At 41.5% G+C, this 16,499-nt stretch overlaps 1 protein-coding gene across 2 annotated transcripts; it reads right to left on the bottom strand.

The window, feature by feature from the left end:
- Positions 1–84: 84 nt before the first annotated feature.
- NRBF2 (nuclear receptor binding factor 2) lies at positions 85–16,162 on the bottom strand. Of its 2 annotated transcripts, none has more exons than XM_050899048.1 (4): positions 16,091–16,162; positions 4,411–4,495; positions 2,789–2,829; positions 85–1,620 (listed from the first exon to the last, which is right to left on the bottom strand). In XM_050899048.1, the coding sequence occupies exons 1-4, from the start codon at positions 16,142–16,144 to the stop codon at positions 904–906; spliced, it is 897 nt and encodes a 298-aa protein (XP_050755005.1). In that variant the 5' UTR covers positions 16,145–16,162; the 3' UTR covers positions 85–903. The 2 variants fall into 2 exon arrangements, with proteins under 2 accessions (XP_050755005.1, XP_050755006.1); XM_050899049.1 differs by lacking the exon at positions 16,091–16,162 and adding an exon at positions 6,121–6,177.
- Positions 16,163–16,499: the final 337 nt, after the last annotated feature.

The following is a 16,499-nucleotide window of genomic DNA, read 5'->3' as shown; positions in this document are numbered from 1 at the left end:
ACGTGTGTACTAACGCTGTTAGCATAACTCTTAATTTGTTTTTTATACTCTGCAACATCTGTAGAGATTTAACACACGTTTAGTGTCAGAACACCTTGGTTTTTATTTTCATATCCTTTTTGAATCAGGTTAAGCTGTAAACAATTTCTTTTTCAATCAAATACTGCCAGCTAGAATTACTTCCATTCATGCATCACTGAAAACAAAAAGGGTATTTTTCCTTACGTATAGATTTTTCTTTTTTAAACAATGTCACTTTATACAGAAACCAATAGCTAGATTCAATGCACCCTGATTAGTTATGTAAACAGATAACCCAAAAAAACTCGTCAACAGAACTAGTAAGTTGGTTCCTTCATAGAATGGAAATTAAAATCTCTCCTGACTTGAGGTTAACATGGTCAGGAGTATCGAGCGTGGCACATAAATCCATCTAGGAGGTGTATAAATTGCACTGTATCTGAATTAACAAAGTTATGCATAATGAAATGCACAGTTTAAATTCATGCTAGAAAGCATTTTTCAATATGAAGTGGCAGCCAACTGGCAACCATAACAGTTAGGTTCTGCACCATCATTTATGGCATTATAGATAACTATTACATATAGCATACTTTAAAACCCTGAAGGATTGTGTTACTTGAAACATTCTCCAGGCAGTCATTTGGTTTGAAACATTGGGAGAAAGACTAAAGAGCTTGCCATCTTATACCAGTTATGGTACCTTTAACTTTTATGAAGTAGATCAGATATGATGTGTATTTCACAGTAACAAAGTTGCTTTAATGCCTTTTCTCCAACAGTAGGATTGTGTTAGATGTTTCTGCCCTCAGATCACCATTGTCCTGGTGGTTTTCCCTTTTCTTAAGTTTGGGTAACTACATTGAGCACTTTTCCTGTTTTTTAACTATTCATCAGTCCTTTCAGTATATCTTCGGAGAGTTCCAGCAGAGGGAGTTCCGGGGACGGGATGTCCAGGGGGGGAAGGCTGGGTATTGGAATGTCCTTTGCCTTCCCAGCAGTTGTCGCAAACTTCTGCCAAGTTGCAGCTGAAGAAGTAGTTTCTGAGTGTTGCTGCAGGCCCCACAACTCTGACTTCTCGACAAAGTCAGCATCTACATCCAACTCCTTGTCTACCGGAGATTTTTGGAGTCTAGCTCTTTCTGCTTTTAACTGCTTATTCTCTCTCCTTAATCTCTCATTTTCAGCTACAAGAAATTCTATGTGCCGTTTCAAATCTGCAATTTTGGTTGCCTGCTCTTCTATTATTGTTTTGTCATCTTTTGGAGCTTTACTCCCAATACATGCTTCCACCGGCTCCTTTTTTTTCTGAAGTAGAAATAATAGTGTATCCGGGTCCCTGTCAAAGACACCCTGAATATCCTGTGGATGTTTCTCCGTGGAAGGGCTGTATTTCTGAGTAACAGGAACCAATATGTTTTGATCATCAGAGTCTTCAGCAGATGGCTTATAAGAAGTCTGAAGGTGTGCGGCTATTTCCTTGTCAGCATTCTGCTGGGCTTTCAGCTTTTCCTCCCTCTTTGCCCTTTTCCACCTCTCCTGGATGAGCAGTAACTGTTTCATGTGACTATCCCTTTGTAATTCCAGTGATAGCTGAGCCTGAGTAAGAACAAGATTAAACAATTTAATTGGTGATCCCTAATCCCACCTGAATATTCACACACGTAAAGTTACATGCATGTAAATATTTACATAAACAGCACCACGGCATGCCCGAGGGAGGGGGAGGAGCTTTTGTTATTCAGATACTAAATCCAACAAGAAGTGCTCTCTGCTTCTACAATGCAACAGATTCAGATATGTCACCCAAATTTACCATAACTCCTGGTATTGTGAAGGAGTGAGTTAACATTTGGTCTTTTTGTTTGGTTGGTTTTTGTTTTTAAGTCACTGACTAGGCTACAATACCTCTGAGCAGAGGCACTAGGAGTTTAACTGACCTAGGACCAACACACCAAGAAGGAAGAGATTCACTTGGCACGCACAGCCACACTTTAGCTAACTAATACAAACTATCTGTATGCTTCTGTGATGGTATCTGTGTAGCCATATTAATAACACCCAACATTAAGCAGAAAAGTGCTACAAGGCCAGACACGGTCTCAAATGATTCAGCTGTATTTAATGAAGGGGGTGGCAAGGTGGTTAATAACTCACAGGAACCACCTGGGTAAGAGACTACCATTTTTCTACAAGAATGACTCTTTGGAGGAAAGACAGATGTCCGATCTCCAAGGGTTATTTGCTTTGATAATATTGGCTAAACTCAAAGCGTGCTGCTACAGAAGTGCTGAGCAGACTACACTACTACATTCACAGATAGATTTGTGCAATGAATAAGGAAAGGTGTAGGGCTGTTGTTCTGGAGATCCCTAGTCGGGATGAATAAAACCAAAATTACAGAGTGTAGATGAGATGCTCAGCTTTGTGTCTCAGCAAAACAGCCTAAGTGCCTCACAGCAAAAGTTAAGTATGAAACCAGTTTTATCACCTACTTGAAGATGCCTTGCAGACTAGAAACCATTGCTGGAGAACCCTCGGATGGGTTAGTAGTTCTCTTGTCCCTGCTCCATGTAATCTTGGAAAAACTCTCAAGGAAGACTAGCGTCACTGCACTTCTAAAACTCCTGGTGCAGTTGCCATGGGTTCAGAAAACTATGCAGAGGCTAACGCCCAAGAGGGGTACGATGAGTCAGGGCACAATATGACACACAGGCACACAACAGAGCTATGGCTGATTCTGGCATCTGCTGCACTTTGCTCTCACCTGCTCTGACTGGGTCAGCTTCATAGCGTCTGTAAGGTATGCTGCAGGAAAGAAAATTGATAAACACTTAGGACAGGGTTACAAAACCTGAACGTTTCCATAAAAGCTAAGAAAAGGCTTCAGACTTTCTGTATTCTGAATCCCCATATAAAAGCAGCAGTCCAGAGGCAAAGTATTTACCACGTTACAGTGGCTGGAAACACCTGCTGTTTTTCAAAAGTCTGAAAAAATTACTGTAAGATCATGTAATACACGCTACACCCTTCCCATGGCATCCTGTTGGCTCAGGTTATTCCAATTTGTTTTTCAGAGGAGGACAGCAGCCACTTTGAGAAAGTCCCAGAACAACAACTTTGTCGTGAAGGGAAGAAACACAGCTAAGGACCAGACTTTTAACATACAAGCATTTTAAGACAAAATGTGGTAAGTAAAATCCTCTCGCCCATGGCACACCAGTATTATGAAGTCATGCTTTTTAATTATATTCTTGATGAAGAGGTATAGTTGTAGTTCCCCGCTTTTTTAATTAACTTCCCCTCCAAACCAGAAAATGTGCTGGCTTAGAGTCAGAGCAGCACTTTAGACTTTGAGCATATCTTGCTAGTGCTGAAAATGACAAGGTATAAGAAATTCTTAACCAAATTCAGAAGGATGTAAGATAATGGCATAGAATCATCAGACGAAGAAAAGCAAGAAACATTCAATGCATTTCTGGGTTTTGTCTTGGTATATGAAGTGAAAGAAACCAAAAAGAAGTCTGCATATTAGAATGCAAGTGCTATCCCTCATTGCTCTGAGTATTCATAAATACCAAAGAAACTATCAGTTTCTCATTTTATGGGGTTTTCTAGTACTTATGAATGGAAAGTGAGAATGCCTGGTATCTAGGTTACGATGTTCGGAGTAGCCACTTATTTTGTCTCCACACAAGCCCTGTCACTGGAAATGTCCTACTTGTTGCACCAATTAAGACCTCCTCTTTCTTATTCTGCCAAGCAGTTGCCGCACTGTCAGACAGCTGACAGACTCCAACACAAATAATTAAGCATGACTAGTTAAATGGACAGGTAAATGCACAAAGTCTCACTTAGGAGAGGCTGTCAATCGCAGCATCAAGGCCTGCGATGCAATCTGCTGTTTTGCTTGAGTTCTGGGACAGCTGAGCTCATCACCTGTTCTTAGCTGTCTTGATTCAGACATTAGGAAAGGGAAGTAAGTAAAATTTGTAAGCAAACATTTGTCTAAGTATTTCCTTTATCAACAGAGAAAGCAGGTGACTTCAGCTATGAAAGCAGTGAAGAAAATACAAAGTGTAAAGTGAAACTGGCTTACAGCAGGTCCCCAACTGCAGTTTGTGCATGACACAAGGTGTTGGCTTCATCTTGAGTCAAGAACTGCCTTCACAGTGATAACCACCCCCAATCAAAACAACTTTGGAAACGTCTGACTTTAGCTGCTCATATTAGAAAAAAAGTTTTCGAAAGGCTGCTTGATCTGGACTGAAAAACAAATTCACATTTTAAGAATAAAAGTTTTGCAAGTAACTAGATATTCTACTTATATGAAACACGCAAATCTAGAAACTGATTTTAAGAGCTGGAATGTGAGAAATACCTACTCACCAGCAGCTTTTTTGTGACAAGAAATTGCTTCTTCATATTTCCCTGCTGCCAACAAACGGTCTGCTTTTCTGCTCTGCTGGTGAGCCTTAAAATAAAAAGAGCATTACATCAATGAGGGTTAACCGGCAAATAGTTATACCTGTTTTAAAAGTAATCGGTACATCTAAGAAACCTGTACTGATTCCAATTCTCAAGCTTTTAGGTTCAGATCTCCCACTCCCTTCCAAGCTTTATAATTTGATTTCTTCTTTAATACTACCTTACAAGAATCTGTACTGTACAGGTAAGAACTGAAGTTTGTTAATGCAGCAAAGATGGTGCATACACAACAAAATCCTTTTGAAGCTGTTCCTGAGAAAGTGCACGTTCTCCTTTACAGGCAGGCATTTATTGTAGTCGTGTAAAAAGACCAGTAGGCCATAAGAAGTTATGAGAAGCTGTAAGTATTTAGGACCAATTTACCTAGCAGAATGCAAGATATTTGAGTTATGTTACAGCTTCCAGCTGGTTTGACATTTTCTGCTGCCCCATGCCCAAGAGGCTTTGCCTCTTGGGTAAAGAAATTGCAAAAGATCTTTGGTTTTTTGTTTGCAGCTTATACCAATTAATGGAAGCAGCACAGCCATAGTTAAAGATATCAAAGTCACGTTGTTGCTGTACAACAGTTAAGTGTATACTAGTATTTCTGAGCCGCTAAGGTAGACTAAGGATGTTGCTGAAAGCAAGCAATTGATGCAAGTATTTGCATATGCTCAGTGAGCAACAGTATTGCGTAACCAACACTGCAACATTCATGAAAGCAAGTCCTTTTGTCATTACTACCAGACATGAATTTTATGGTCCTTCCTCCAAGACAAGCTGTGTAATATGAAAGGCTACAATCACCAACTGGCAAGACCGTCAGTAACACAGACTATTCATGACTGCTTTACTACATGTTGAGTTTGAAGTAAACAGGTACAGGGCACTGACTCTCTGAAATAACACAAGACACTTATTAATCTGAAGAAAGTGTTTGCCTGTTTCATTGTTTAAGATTACTGTTTCTCAAGAAAGCCTTTACCAAATCCATACTGACTGAACCTGTAGGGGAAACAGAGCTGAAAGCCTTAAATCTGTCCCTGTAATTCTGTCTCTGACCCATACAAATTCTCTATTCCCTCCCTTCACCCAAATAAAGGCATAAAACATGTCAGACTTCAGATTTTGGTGAATATAAGTCACCAACTCACTTAAGCATGTTCCAGGATCAACATACAAATGAGTGCATTTGTCCATGTCCGAAGATGTTAGAACAGCTGGTTCCCTACAGGCCTTATGGAATTACACTTTTCTCTGTCTCCTGCAGTCTTGGTAGAAGAATCGAAGGTCAGAGAATCAAACAGGACGGTAACATGATTCTATCAGGACTAACATGATACCTATACTAACATCCATTTAAAAAATAAGTTCCAAAATGCAGGTCAATTTCTTTGTCATCTTTGTCCTCCAAGTTGACTTATCGCCTACAGTGTCACGGTAAGTTCTATTTTCTACCAGAATTTTAGCAGCTCTGACACCACAGAAGAGAATGACTTCTACAGAAAACACTCTTTTGGGCAACAGCTGTTCTTAAGCAATCTCTAGCAGTTGTATCACTGCATTTAGACATTCGGCTTTTCTAAAACTGATTTCATATGCTAATATGGAGTGCTCTTAAAAAAACCCCACAAATCCTTGATTCTTCATAACAAATATTTCGGTTATATTCTTCTTCCTCACCTTCATTCAATCCTCAGAGCATTGTCAGCATTCCCTGTTTCTTCTGCCCTGAGGTTAAATAATCTCAGAAGAGGAAGTGTTTTTCTATTGGAAAAACATCTATTTTATGGCCTTTTTCTATGGACTCCTACAAATGACATATGCCAGAAAGATGAACTTATTTCCCACGGGAATGAACAAACGGTATCAGCTCATATAGAGCCATCTCCTTGGTTATTCATGGCAGCTCATCCAGTTACAAATTAGCTATGTCATGGACATAAAAACACCTGAGCTAGCTCCTTGCAAAACAATTTTTCAATAAATTAGTATTGATACAGCTGCTTCTGCAAACTGCATGGGCAGGTCTAAAAAACCATGGAAAGAGGAAACAGGGTAGCTAGAGACAGAAGAGCTAAGAAAGCAATTCAAGAAGCCAGGGGCCTGGTTCCATTTATTAGTTCCTACATATAAGAATTTGAGTTTGATTGTTTTCAAAGGTTATTTTCATATGTTTTAAACTACTGGAGCATGATCTTACTCAAATCACTTAAGCACATGCAGAACATCTGAGGACAGTCGGTTGCTATTTGATGGAGCAATTAAATTATTTCCATTCTCAATTAACTCCCAGTGAAGCTGAAGGGAGTCTGAAGAAGTTGGGCTAGACTGTGAATAAAATTAGGAAAACAACAGCCCAGAGATGCCAGCAAAAAGAAAAGCTAGGATCCTCTGATTACAAGGTCAAAATGCCTTTCTTGCTGTTACATCAAAATATACAGATGCTGGGCCATCTTACTCTGATGCAGAGCAACAGACTTCCCCAGTGGAAACAACAGGAACCGCAGCAGAGAAAAATCAATTTCAGCACAGCCTTGCGTGAGAAAGCTGGGTGCTTTGCAGTCAGTCATGGGGGAGGAATTCCTCATTTTGTATGTTTTCCCGCCAGCTTGACAAGGAAATATTTGCTCATTTATTCCACCCTGAGAGTGTTTGTTCCAATTAGTTGATTGTGGAAGGACCAAGGAATTTCTCCCATTTTCATGGTAGATTATTCATCACCAGCAGTTTGAAGAAATTAGTGGTGCTGTTTCCTAGCAGCAAGTGATGAAGCTGCAACAGAAGTACTTGGATGCTTAATAGCCATGTATCATGGATAAGCTTCTACATCTTGTCTAGGCTGCTGGTTTATTCTTAGTGCTCAGTTATACTTAGCCACACAGCATCCAACCATTGTTAGCAAATCTATTTTGAACTCAGAGGGGCCTGTATCCTCTTATAAAAGTGGCAATGGAAGAATTGCTCCTATATCATAAAGTGAAAAAAATGGCTCTCAAGTTTATCCCTGGTCTGATGTCATGCTAGAGGAAGGTGTTTACACCAACAATTCTGGAGCTGCTATGCTGGTTCCCAAGAGACTCAAGCAGGGCTGCTTTGACTTTGGTCCTGCTGCTGTGATCGTTACAGAAACAGCTGCTGCATGACTGCAGTGGGTTTATATATCTGATTTCTCTTTCCTCTTCCAGTGGCAGTGCTGGAAATAAATGTAGGATGTGGTGTAAGAATAATTATAATTTATTAACAAGCAATGGAATTGAAGGGGGGAAGCAGGTCAACAACTACTTCTAGATGTCCCTCCCAATCCAGACGAGCAGGAATTCCCAGTAGGCAAATGGACAGGTGCAACAACTTGACTCTCGTAAGAGGAAGCAGGTGTAAGTGAAGGATGACCAAGCTCAAAAGCTTCCTCACCTTGCTCCAACATATTTGGTTCTTAAGGGATTTGTATATGCCTTGTTATGTCACTTGAACCACTCTGGATCAACTACAGAAGCAGGTAAGCTAGACAGCTTTCCTCAAACTTTCCAACTGTAGCTGAGATGTTAAGGGATGATACCTGCATTTGTAACTTTGTACTACTATTCCAGAGAAATGCTCCTATTAGATTTTCCACCCAACTACTAGCCCAAATCATTGCCTATGTAATCTCTGAGCAACAGAATAAAAAAATAATCAAGCAACCCTTTAAAACAGCAATGCAGGTCTCCTCTTTGCCTAGAGCTTTCCTTAGCAGCCCAAAAATTAACACTCAACTTTTTTTCCAATATAAACTAGACAATAATGTGACTGCAGGCCATGAGAAATGAAGCTATAAGGCCCACTTGCCACATCTCTTACCACTCCCTCAAACTAAAAAATAAAAATGCTAGTTTTCTTTCTAGAGATAATGCACCATTACAATTTAAAGGATTACCACCATATGATCCTAGCTTGGGGGGGGGGGGGCAAAAAAAAAAAAAAAAGCTGCTGCTTTTCCCATATCATTCCAGTTGATGGCTAGCTGTTATAGAAAGGAGAGTAACAGGAAAAAACCTGCTTGATCCTACAATATTTTTAAGAGGTGGATGTAGTACTACTCATTTTCAAATAGGGTAAGTCTACTACCCTCTCCTAAAAGCAGTAATTTGCAACAATCCTCCTGTAGCTGAGACAGATAGTCTGGTGTATGTTTTGTTTTTCTTTGTTCCCCTAATGGGAACAACTCTTCACTGGAGAAAGCCTTGCTCAAGATGTTAAGCTTACAGCTGTCTTTGTTCATTGTAAGGGACGCTCTGGAACGTGATATATTTTAATATGATTATACAGCACAGATTACAGTGCCTTACTAATAAAGTTACAAATGAAGGCAGGGAAACCCAGCTGCTAAAATGATGGGGCCTGAGGAAAGCTAACTGCAAAGAAGTTCTGTCTAATACAAAAGTTTGTAAATGTTTTAAGTGAAACCACTGTTTGTTGCTAACATCATCTATTGTATGCTATGGACTGTGGATACCAGTTATCTTTGCCAGAAAGGATCAATACCTATGCTCTCTTACTACTGAAAGCAAAGATGAAGGTATTTTTTTGAGAGATGAGGGATCTATTTGGGGATTTGTTTCCTTAAGGATACAGGGCTGTTTTTCTAAGAATGTATTTTGGAGAAAGGAAGAGTCAGAAAGTGCACATTGCATTGCTTCCATATTGTACAAAAGAGTGCTAAGTATCTTCCATGTGGATGTTTACAGCAGCAGGCCACAAAGGCTGGGATGAGGTGCTGCACCATTGTTCCCTCCACCCCACAAACACTCTGTCAGTGCTATATGTACAGAAGTCTCTTTCAAACCCATTCTTACCAGGAAATAGTGAACTTAGGTCTGAATGCGTATGTCTGCGTATGCATTGAAAAATGGAATGAAGAGAGAATACAAGTGGAAAACTTGACCTGAGAGGTCCAAGAACAAACTATGGCCATCCACTTTTTTTATTTAAAAAAAAGTGCAGTCATGATGAATAAAACTCAGGGTGACTATGGAAAATGCTTGTATTTACAGGCATTTACACTAAAAATGAAAATAATAAAGAGTTGTACTGTAACTTATGCTAAATAATAGGACTATATTTGCCACTAAGCCTAAAGAAATGGTAATGTGTAGCTTTATCAACAGAAGCAAGCCCCCTTAAAAATACTCCTTGTATTTTGTAGAGAAAGATAGAGTTGGCTGCATGAGAAACAAAAAAATGGCAGAAGCCATTGTGGCTGCTCAACCAAGACGACTAGCCACATGTTAGCTCAATTTTCTGTGTTTGAAAGCCTGTACTTAGCAAGGTTGACAGAACAATGACTCAACTGTAAATTACAGGTTAGTGTGACTATAGAGCAAAATAAGTATGAAACTCTCATGAGAATGTATTCTCAATATTAACAGACTCCTCACAACTGTAAAGGTGTTGAAGTTCAACTCGCTTATAAGCAATAGTATTAGAATTTAAATATATGGGCAGACAAGCAACCAGTTATTTAGCCAACCAACACTAATTCACTGAGCAGCTCTAATTGACTATATGTGTGTTCCCAACCTATTCCAAATTTAAGACAAAATGGTTAATCTGAGTTCCTCACCATGCAAAGGCAATTAAGATATCTGGAATGAAACCAACTCACATTCACACTGCTCAGGTTAGGTGGTCTTCAAAACCCCATACAGGCATAGTTGCAGCTCTTTCTCTGATCACCTGCAACTTCATTAAGGTGTGGTATCCTTTTACCTATTGCATAGTCAAATCAACCTCATTCTCTTGCTTTTCATCCATTTAGTATGATAAAAGCACTAAATGCTTCAGCTTGCTTGTCAGAGCCATTTTGTATACCTACAGTTCTCAGCTGCTTTGGTAATGCTTTTCTTGTCCCCATATACAGTGCTGCAGCTGGTATTACACAGGGCTTGCTAACTGGAGGTTCTAAGCTAAATGAGAACAGTTCCACTGCCCTGATAATAAAAAAAAAAAAAAAATTCTGGGCTCCTATATGTAGCCCTAAACCACATGGCTCAAGCTGTTACAGCAACTGAGCTACCCCTCAGTAGGGACAACTGAATCATCACAACAAATGGTCCAGTAAACAAACTATTCCAGGAGCAACAATTTCAGACAAGTGAGGCAGAAAGGCTTCAGCCATGACTTCAGTCTGCTGCCTCCTCAGGCCTCTATGAGATGGCTTCATTTGGGTCTTTAAACTGTTAGGCATGCTTACTCAGAGCTGAACTGCATGGCTTGATGATATGCATGTAATGCCAGTGTGACACGGCAGAAAGGCACTGCTGGTAGGTACCCAAACAGCATAGATACCAGTGAGGAAATAATGCTTCTGTCAACCACCTGTAGCTTAGCTAATTATGTTCTTGACTGGGAGCTACTGCAAGTTGTTATATGTGCAATATGGAACAGTTTTGTGTTGTACTTTAATAGTAGTTATATGACTGAAGACAACATTATTGAGCTTTTCCAAGGAGGCTATTACTGATCTGGCTGTTCAGCTGAGCATCTGATGCATCACCTCAGCACCTCCAGTCACTTTACTCAGACAGATGTGCTGCTGCCTCTGTAGGCTCGCACCTTACATTTCCCTTAACTGAAACGAATGGCCCCATATAGATCATGTTCTTACTGGGAAAACCAAGCCAAGGCCTCTCACCACTGGTAAAAACAGACTTTGTGTCAGGCATGTCTATATAATGATACTTCCACATTTATTACATAAAAGCTTGTTTTCTCTAGTTTGAATTCAGAATTGAGTGCATCTACCTCTCTTTTTTTCATTTTAGATTGGAAGAGCAAGTATAGCAGCTTTCTATTTAAGTTAAGCTTTACTAAAAAAAATAATTAGAGAAAACAAACTGGATTCAGTGGATGTTTCTGTAGATTAACATAATATTCCTGTTTTTCCAATCAAAATAACAGAGGTGCAGGCTGGCATTAAATCTAAAACACATTGGCCCATGTGGTTTAAATGCTTTGGTCTCTGGTAAACTTTCATACATGCTTTCTATTCTCCTCATACACTTCCATATTGCGTATTTATTCTGCTTGTTATTTTGCCCTTATGTGGATGTAGTATTCACCTCACTTCTAAACCATTTCTTAAAGTAAACCATTGATTGGCTTGCACTGGAATGGTTGCTACCAGTGGCTTACAGCATTAATATTAAAAGCTTCCATTATATGAGATTCTTGTAATATACGTTCTGGTGTGTTATTCTCACTCCAGCCACTGGTCTGTGCTTTCTGTTTTTCATCAAAACAACAGCTCTTCAAGCTGGGTCCCTTACACTTCAAGAAACTTATAGGCAATAGATATTCATCAGATTTTGGACTGTAGTTTATTATAAACCATACAAAGTGCTATTACCCTGTAGGAAGAATACACAAGGTAAAGGTGGTATGGTTCCTTAGCAAATATTCTATAGGAAGATACTGAGGTATTAAAGTAGAATCTGTAGAGTTATGAAGTCCTGGGTGTCGGACTCTGTTCAACAAGCAAGTTTCCTTTTTAGTCTCTTCTTGAGGTTGATACTATTTGCCTCATATTTTTACTGTGTTACTTCCAAGCTTTTGATGGTCAGCAGTGTGCTGTTGTGCTTCTTAACTGCTACCTTTTGCTCCTATACCTAAGGTTAAAATTATTGCTGGATGTGAGATCAGAATTCTTTGCCTAAACCAGATGGCAGTAGGAATTGCCCCTACAGTAGGGAGCACACAAAACTGCATTTTTGCACAGAGCGTCTTTTCTTATGAGACTTACCTTCATGTTTTTGCAGTAAAAGTTTTAATCTGTTAAAGAATGTTGAGATGTCTTAGTTTGAGGCACTGGATTATGTATGAAACAAGTGTTCAGCTGGACTAGATAGATATACACTATATGGTTGCCTGCAGGTGCAGGGACTGCACTTAGTCCATACCAGTTTTAAGTTCCACAGCACAACCTAAATATTTTATTTGTAGGGTTGAAGAACTGGCTTCCTTATTAGTAAAAGCATAAGGATCAGGGCTTTAACCCATTCTTTCAAGATCAGATGATGCTTCCCATCTGCAAAGCATACAGTACACTAAGGGGGGAGAGGAAGAGACAAAATGAATGTTCAACTATCAGAGCTGTCCCAAAACACTTTCCCATGGCTGTAACAACTCAGAGGATGGCAACAGATTTTGGAAAAGTTGCTTCAATTTATTCCTAAATGAAGTATCACTGGATACAATGAATACCTTGAGGACAGCTGAGTGGAAAAATCAAATCAGCAGTTAGTATTGTACCACAAGCCCTAGAAAGGTTAAAAGAAGGAAAGATGGGGTTAGACTTGGCATGATTATTTGTTAAGCATGCAACAATGGCACAGGAGGTATACAAAAAGATAAGAATAACTTCAAAAAGGAAACAAAAAGGGGGTCTGAAGAGCTAAAGCACAAATTCTAAAAAGATAGGTCCATTTCTCATTGAAGTCAGTAGACCTGAAGGTCAACCATTAAAACTTCCATTAAACAAAAACCACTGTAGTTATAGATTTTTTTTTTTTTTTAAAACAGATCTGGAAAGCAAATCAGTATTTGTCTAGTGCCATCTACAGAAGTAAATCAGTGAATTAGGGAGACCAAAATGTAATTAAACTTAAGAAAAAGAAATATCGTTGATAGTTTAAGGCATTAATTAAGACCCAGATACATAAAGATAAAATATTATTTTGAGGGAAATGTATCTTGCAGAAGGTAGAAAAAGAATGTAATTGAAATCAGCAGAATACAACAAGGTATGGCATGCCACCTGTAATCTGGAAGGCTAAGCAATAGTCAAATATATAAAGAATAACTGAAAGCCACCAATACAAAGGATTAAGTGCAGTCAGTGTGCTACATGTTGACAGAGAAATGGAGGCATCAGGATACTGCAAAACTATTAAGGCTTTTTTTTTTTTTTTGACAGATCAGCTCCCCAGGAAAATCAGGACAGTATTCATGCTTTCCAGTAACTAAGACTAGATGCTCAAATACACAACTAATGAACAAGTTTTACAGGACAGAGCAACATCCAAGAACTATAGCAAATTCTAATGAAAAGCCTTAACTAAAGAAAAATCAATTTCACAAAAATTAGCAAGCCATGATATACTGAAAGAAGGAAAATGTCTTGTACTTAAGTCATTGATAGCAGATAAATAAGCCTAATGATTAGTGTATCCAAAACCACTTTGTAGTTTCAGGGGGTTTTTGTTTGGTTGGTTTTTTTCCCCTCCTCTCTGAAGGTCTGGCATCTTTAGAAAAAGTTGCGCTTTTCCAATCCACAGAACTAGACTTAGGCAAGAGAAGAGATTTATAGGAGAAGCAAGTGAAATACATGACACTGGATAGTATCAAAAACTTAAACGAACGTTCTTATATTGGAGGTTGGCACCTTCCCTGAATGTTGTTGCAAATCTGAAACTCAGCTGCAGAAAGGGACTGTGAATAGAAGAGCTTTGCAAAACTCTAGTTACTCCTGTTCATGTCCTTGTAAAAATGTAGGCATGTTCTAACCATGGTACTGTACCCATTCAAGCTCTTGTCATGAAGAATTTTCATGGTGCTTGACACAACCTGAAAAGACAGGTCATTTTTCTGTATAAGATGATCCATGACTATATTATGCAGCAGTTTCAAGAAAAGTTTTTGTATTTCAGGATACTCCTTAAAAGGGAGTAGGAACATATGCGCATGCAACTTCATAATTTTCTGTACAAAACTATATAAAGCAACTTTTTTCCTGTATCATCCATTATGCAGAAGTGTCTCGATCTTATTGTGAGCCTGCTGCTAGACAGGTGTGGTAACTGCACACTCCTCTCATGGTCAGAGGATCATCAGCCAGGCTTTAGTTGTATTCTTGTCACTCCTACAATCCTTAGTAAGTGGTCTCAGTAAGAAACACTACTAACTGGTGATACCTGCACTGCCACAGAGTTGCTACTTTCAGCCATTTACTAGTGAATATTCAATTATCATTTTCTCCTTAGAAGCTCATGCACTAGACTTACTTTTAAAAAGATTTTTACAGTGTCTGTGAAATAGCTATAGTTTATCCCTCCTGCATTACCATGCTGCAAGTGTATTTGACTTTAAACCCATCATATCAACAAGTTACAAGAGCTGTAACTTCCTGCTGTTCCTTATTTCAATCCAGCTACCAGTATACAGAGTAAAAATTCTGAGACAGCATGATGCAGACATGCCCAGAGTGGTTCTGCACCATCGGTTCAGATCTAAATAGACCATCTTCCTGCTACACTGTCAGCCCTAATTCCATGGGTGGTCTGCAATGCCAATTTTACAAACCTTTCTGAAACCAGACAGAGCAATCCAGAAATACCTGACTGACTCTGTGTGGAGCAGGCAAGGGTTTGTCAGGGCTGATGCCATGCTGGAGCAAATAAGCTTTGATTAAAAACTAAACGGACACAAGTCTCTGAGGTTTGCATGGCAATGTGTAAAACAATTTCTGGATCAAACTCATTCCTGGAAGCACTACAGCTGTATTCCTGGTGTGCTACTCCTGGCTAATTGGACTGCTGGACCAAAGCTAGTTTTCTAAGGGAATGCTCTGTCTATCACAGCATCTGAGGCGTAGCCAAGATACAGCTTTGATAAAACCTACACGGCAGCAGAGAATTAACTGTTCTTGACCCTAGATCTTGTCTATGTGACAGAAACCTACCAATTTAGGCTGTTTAAAATCTGGTTAGCTTTTGTGAAAATGCATTTTTCAGACATCTGTGTTTCATTTAAAGTTCCTTTGAGATTTAGTTTAAGCAGAATAATTACCGATTTAAGATTTTAAAGCATTTCACCTTCTGAAATTAAAAAAAGCCTCCAAACAGTAGTGGGCCCTGACAAGTCTCTCAAACTCTTTAAACTCGCATAGATATGGCCTGTGTCATCTAAACGTTTCCTTCCAGAACTTCCCTTGTCTTGCAAACTTCCCTTGTTTGCAACTTGGGCCAGACTTAACACACACCCCACCCCACCCCCCCGCCCCAATCTAAACATGCCGCTACACGCACCCCTGCCTTGTTTCCTCTCTCGCGGTGCTCCCGGCGGCTGCCGGCACGGAGCAGCCCAGCTCCCGCCGTGTGCCGCACCAGCCGCGGGCCCTGCAGGAGCTCCCGTACAGCAGGGGGGCACCGCTGCGCGGCCTGGCCGCCGCTTCCCCCGCCTCTCAGCCACCGGACCGGACTGTGGCGAGCCCAGGCCCGTCCGTCCCCCCCGTCCGTCCCCCCCCACCGCCGCCGAAGCCGCCTCAAGTCCGGGACAGCCGCTCGGCCCTGCTCTCCTCCAGGCAGGCCAGGGCCCGGTGCCGCCGCGGCAGGGCCTGGCAGAAGCCCTGAACAGGTGCGGGGGGGGGGGGGGGGGAGGGCGCGGAGAGGGCCCTATTTACTGTTCAAGTCGCGCTTCTCCGTCTGGTTATCCACCGGTAAGAGGGGAGGGGTGTCACCCCCTCCCCGCCGCGGGCACTCGCCGCCGCCTGAGAGCCGAGAGCGGCGGCAGGACCGGCTGACAGGACGCCACCCCCCTGCCCCGTTCCCCGCGGCCGCGCGCTCACCAGGTTGAGGGGCCCCTCCATCACTTCCATGGACGGCGGGGGCTGCGGGCACATGGGCGCGGAGGCGGCCTGCTCACCGCTCCCGGTGCCGCCGGCCCCCACCGCCCGGTCCGGCTGCCGGCGCCGCTCCTCCCGCGTCCCCGCCCCGGCGGGTTGTAAACACGGCGGCCGCTTCCGCCCGGCCCGTACCGGGCGGCGACTCGCGAGAGCCTCCGGGTCGCGCGAGACTCGGGCAGAGTCGCCGGGGCAACGGGCGCCGCTCCTGGCCCCGCCCCGCCCCGCCTCTCCAACGGCCGTCCTCGCGCCGCCCCGACGGCCGTTTTCCCGCCCGCGGGTGCGGTGCCCTGCTGCTGTCCCAGTGCCCCGCTGAGGGGAGAGGGGTGGCGGCTCGGTCCGAGGGACCGGGTGA

The sequence above is a fragment of the Gymnogyps californianus genome, chromosome 6 (assembly GCF_018139145.2).
Source record: "Gymnogyps californianus isolate 813 chromosome 6, ASM1813914v2, whole genome shotgun sequence".
NCBI lineage: Eukaryota > Metazoa > Chordata > Aves > Accipitriformes > Cathartidae > Gymnogyps > Gymnogyps californianus.
The sequence above is the reverse complement of the archived record's forward strand: the minus strand, read 5'-3'. Positions and strand labels throughout refer to the sequence as shown.

What these genes read in the sequence shown, in the direction of transcription:
- NRBF2 (XM_050899049.1), bottom strand. Translation starts at nt 6,177, where the DNA reads ATGAAGGTGAGGAAGAAGAATATAACCGAAATATTTGTTATGAAGAAT. An exon ending in TTATGAAGAATCAAGGATTT is followed by an intron (nt 4,496 to 6,120) that starts GTGGGGTTTTTT and finishes TTTTATTTTAAG; the next exon opens with GCTCACCAGCAGAGCAGAAA. An exon ending in TTGTCACAAAAAAGCTGCTG is followed by an intron (nt 2,830 to 4,410) that starts GTGAGTAGGTAT and finishes TCTTTCCTGCAG; the next exon opens with CATACCTTACAGACGCTATG.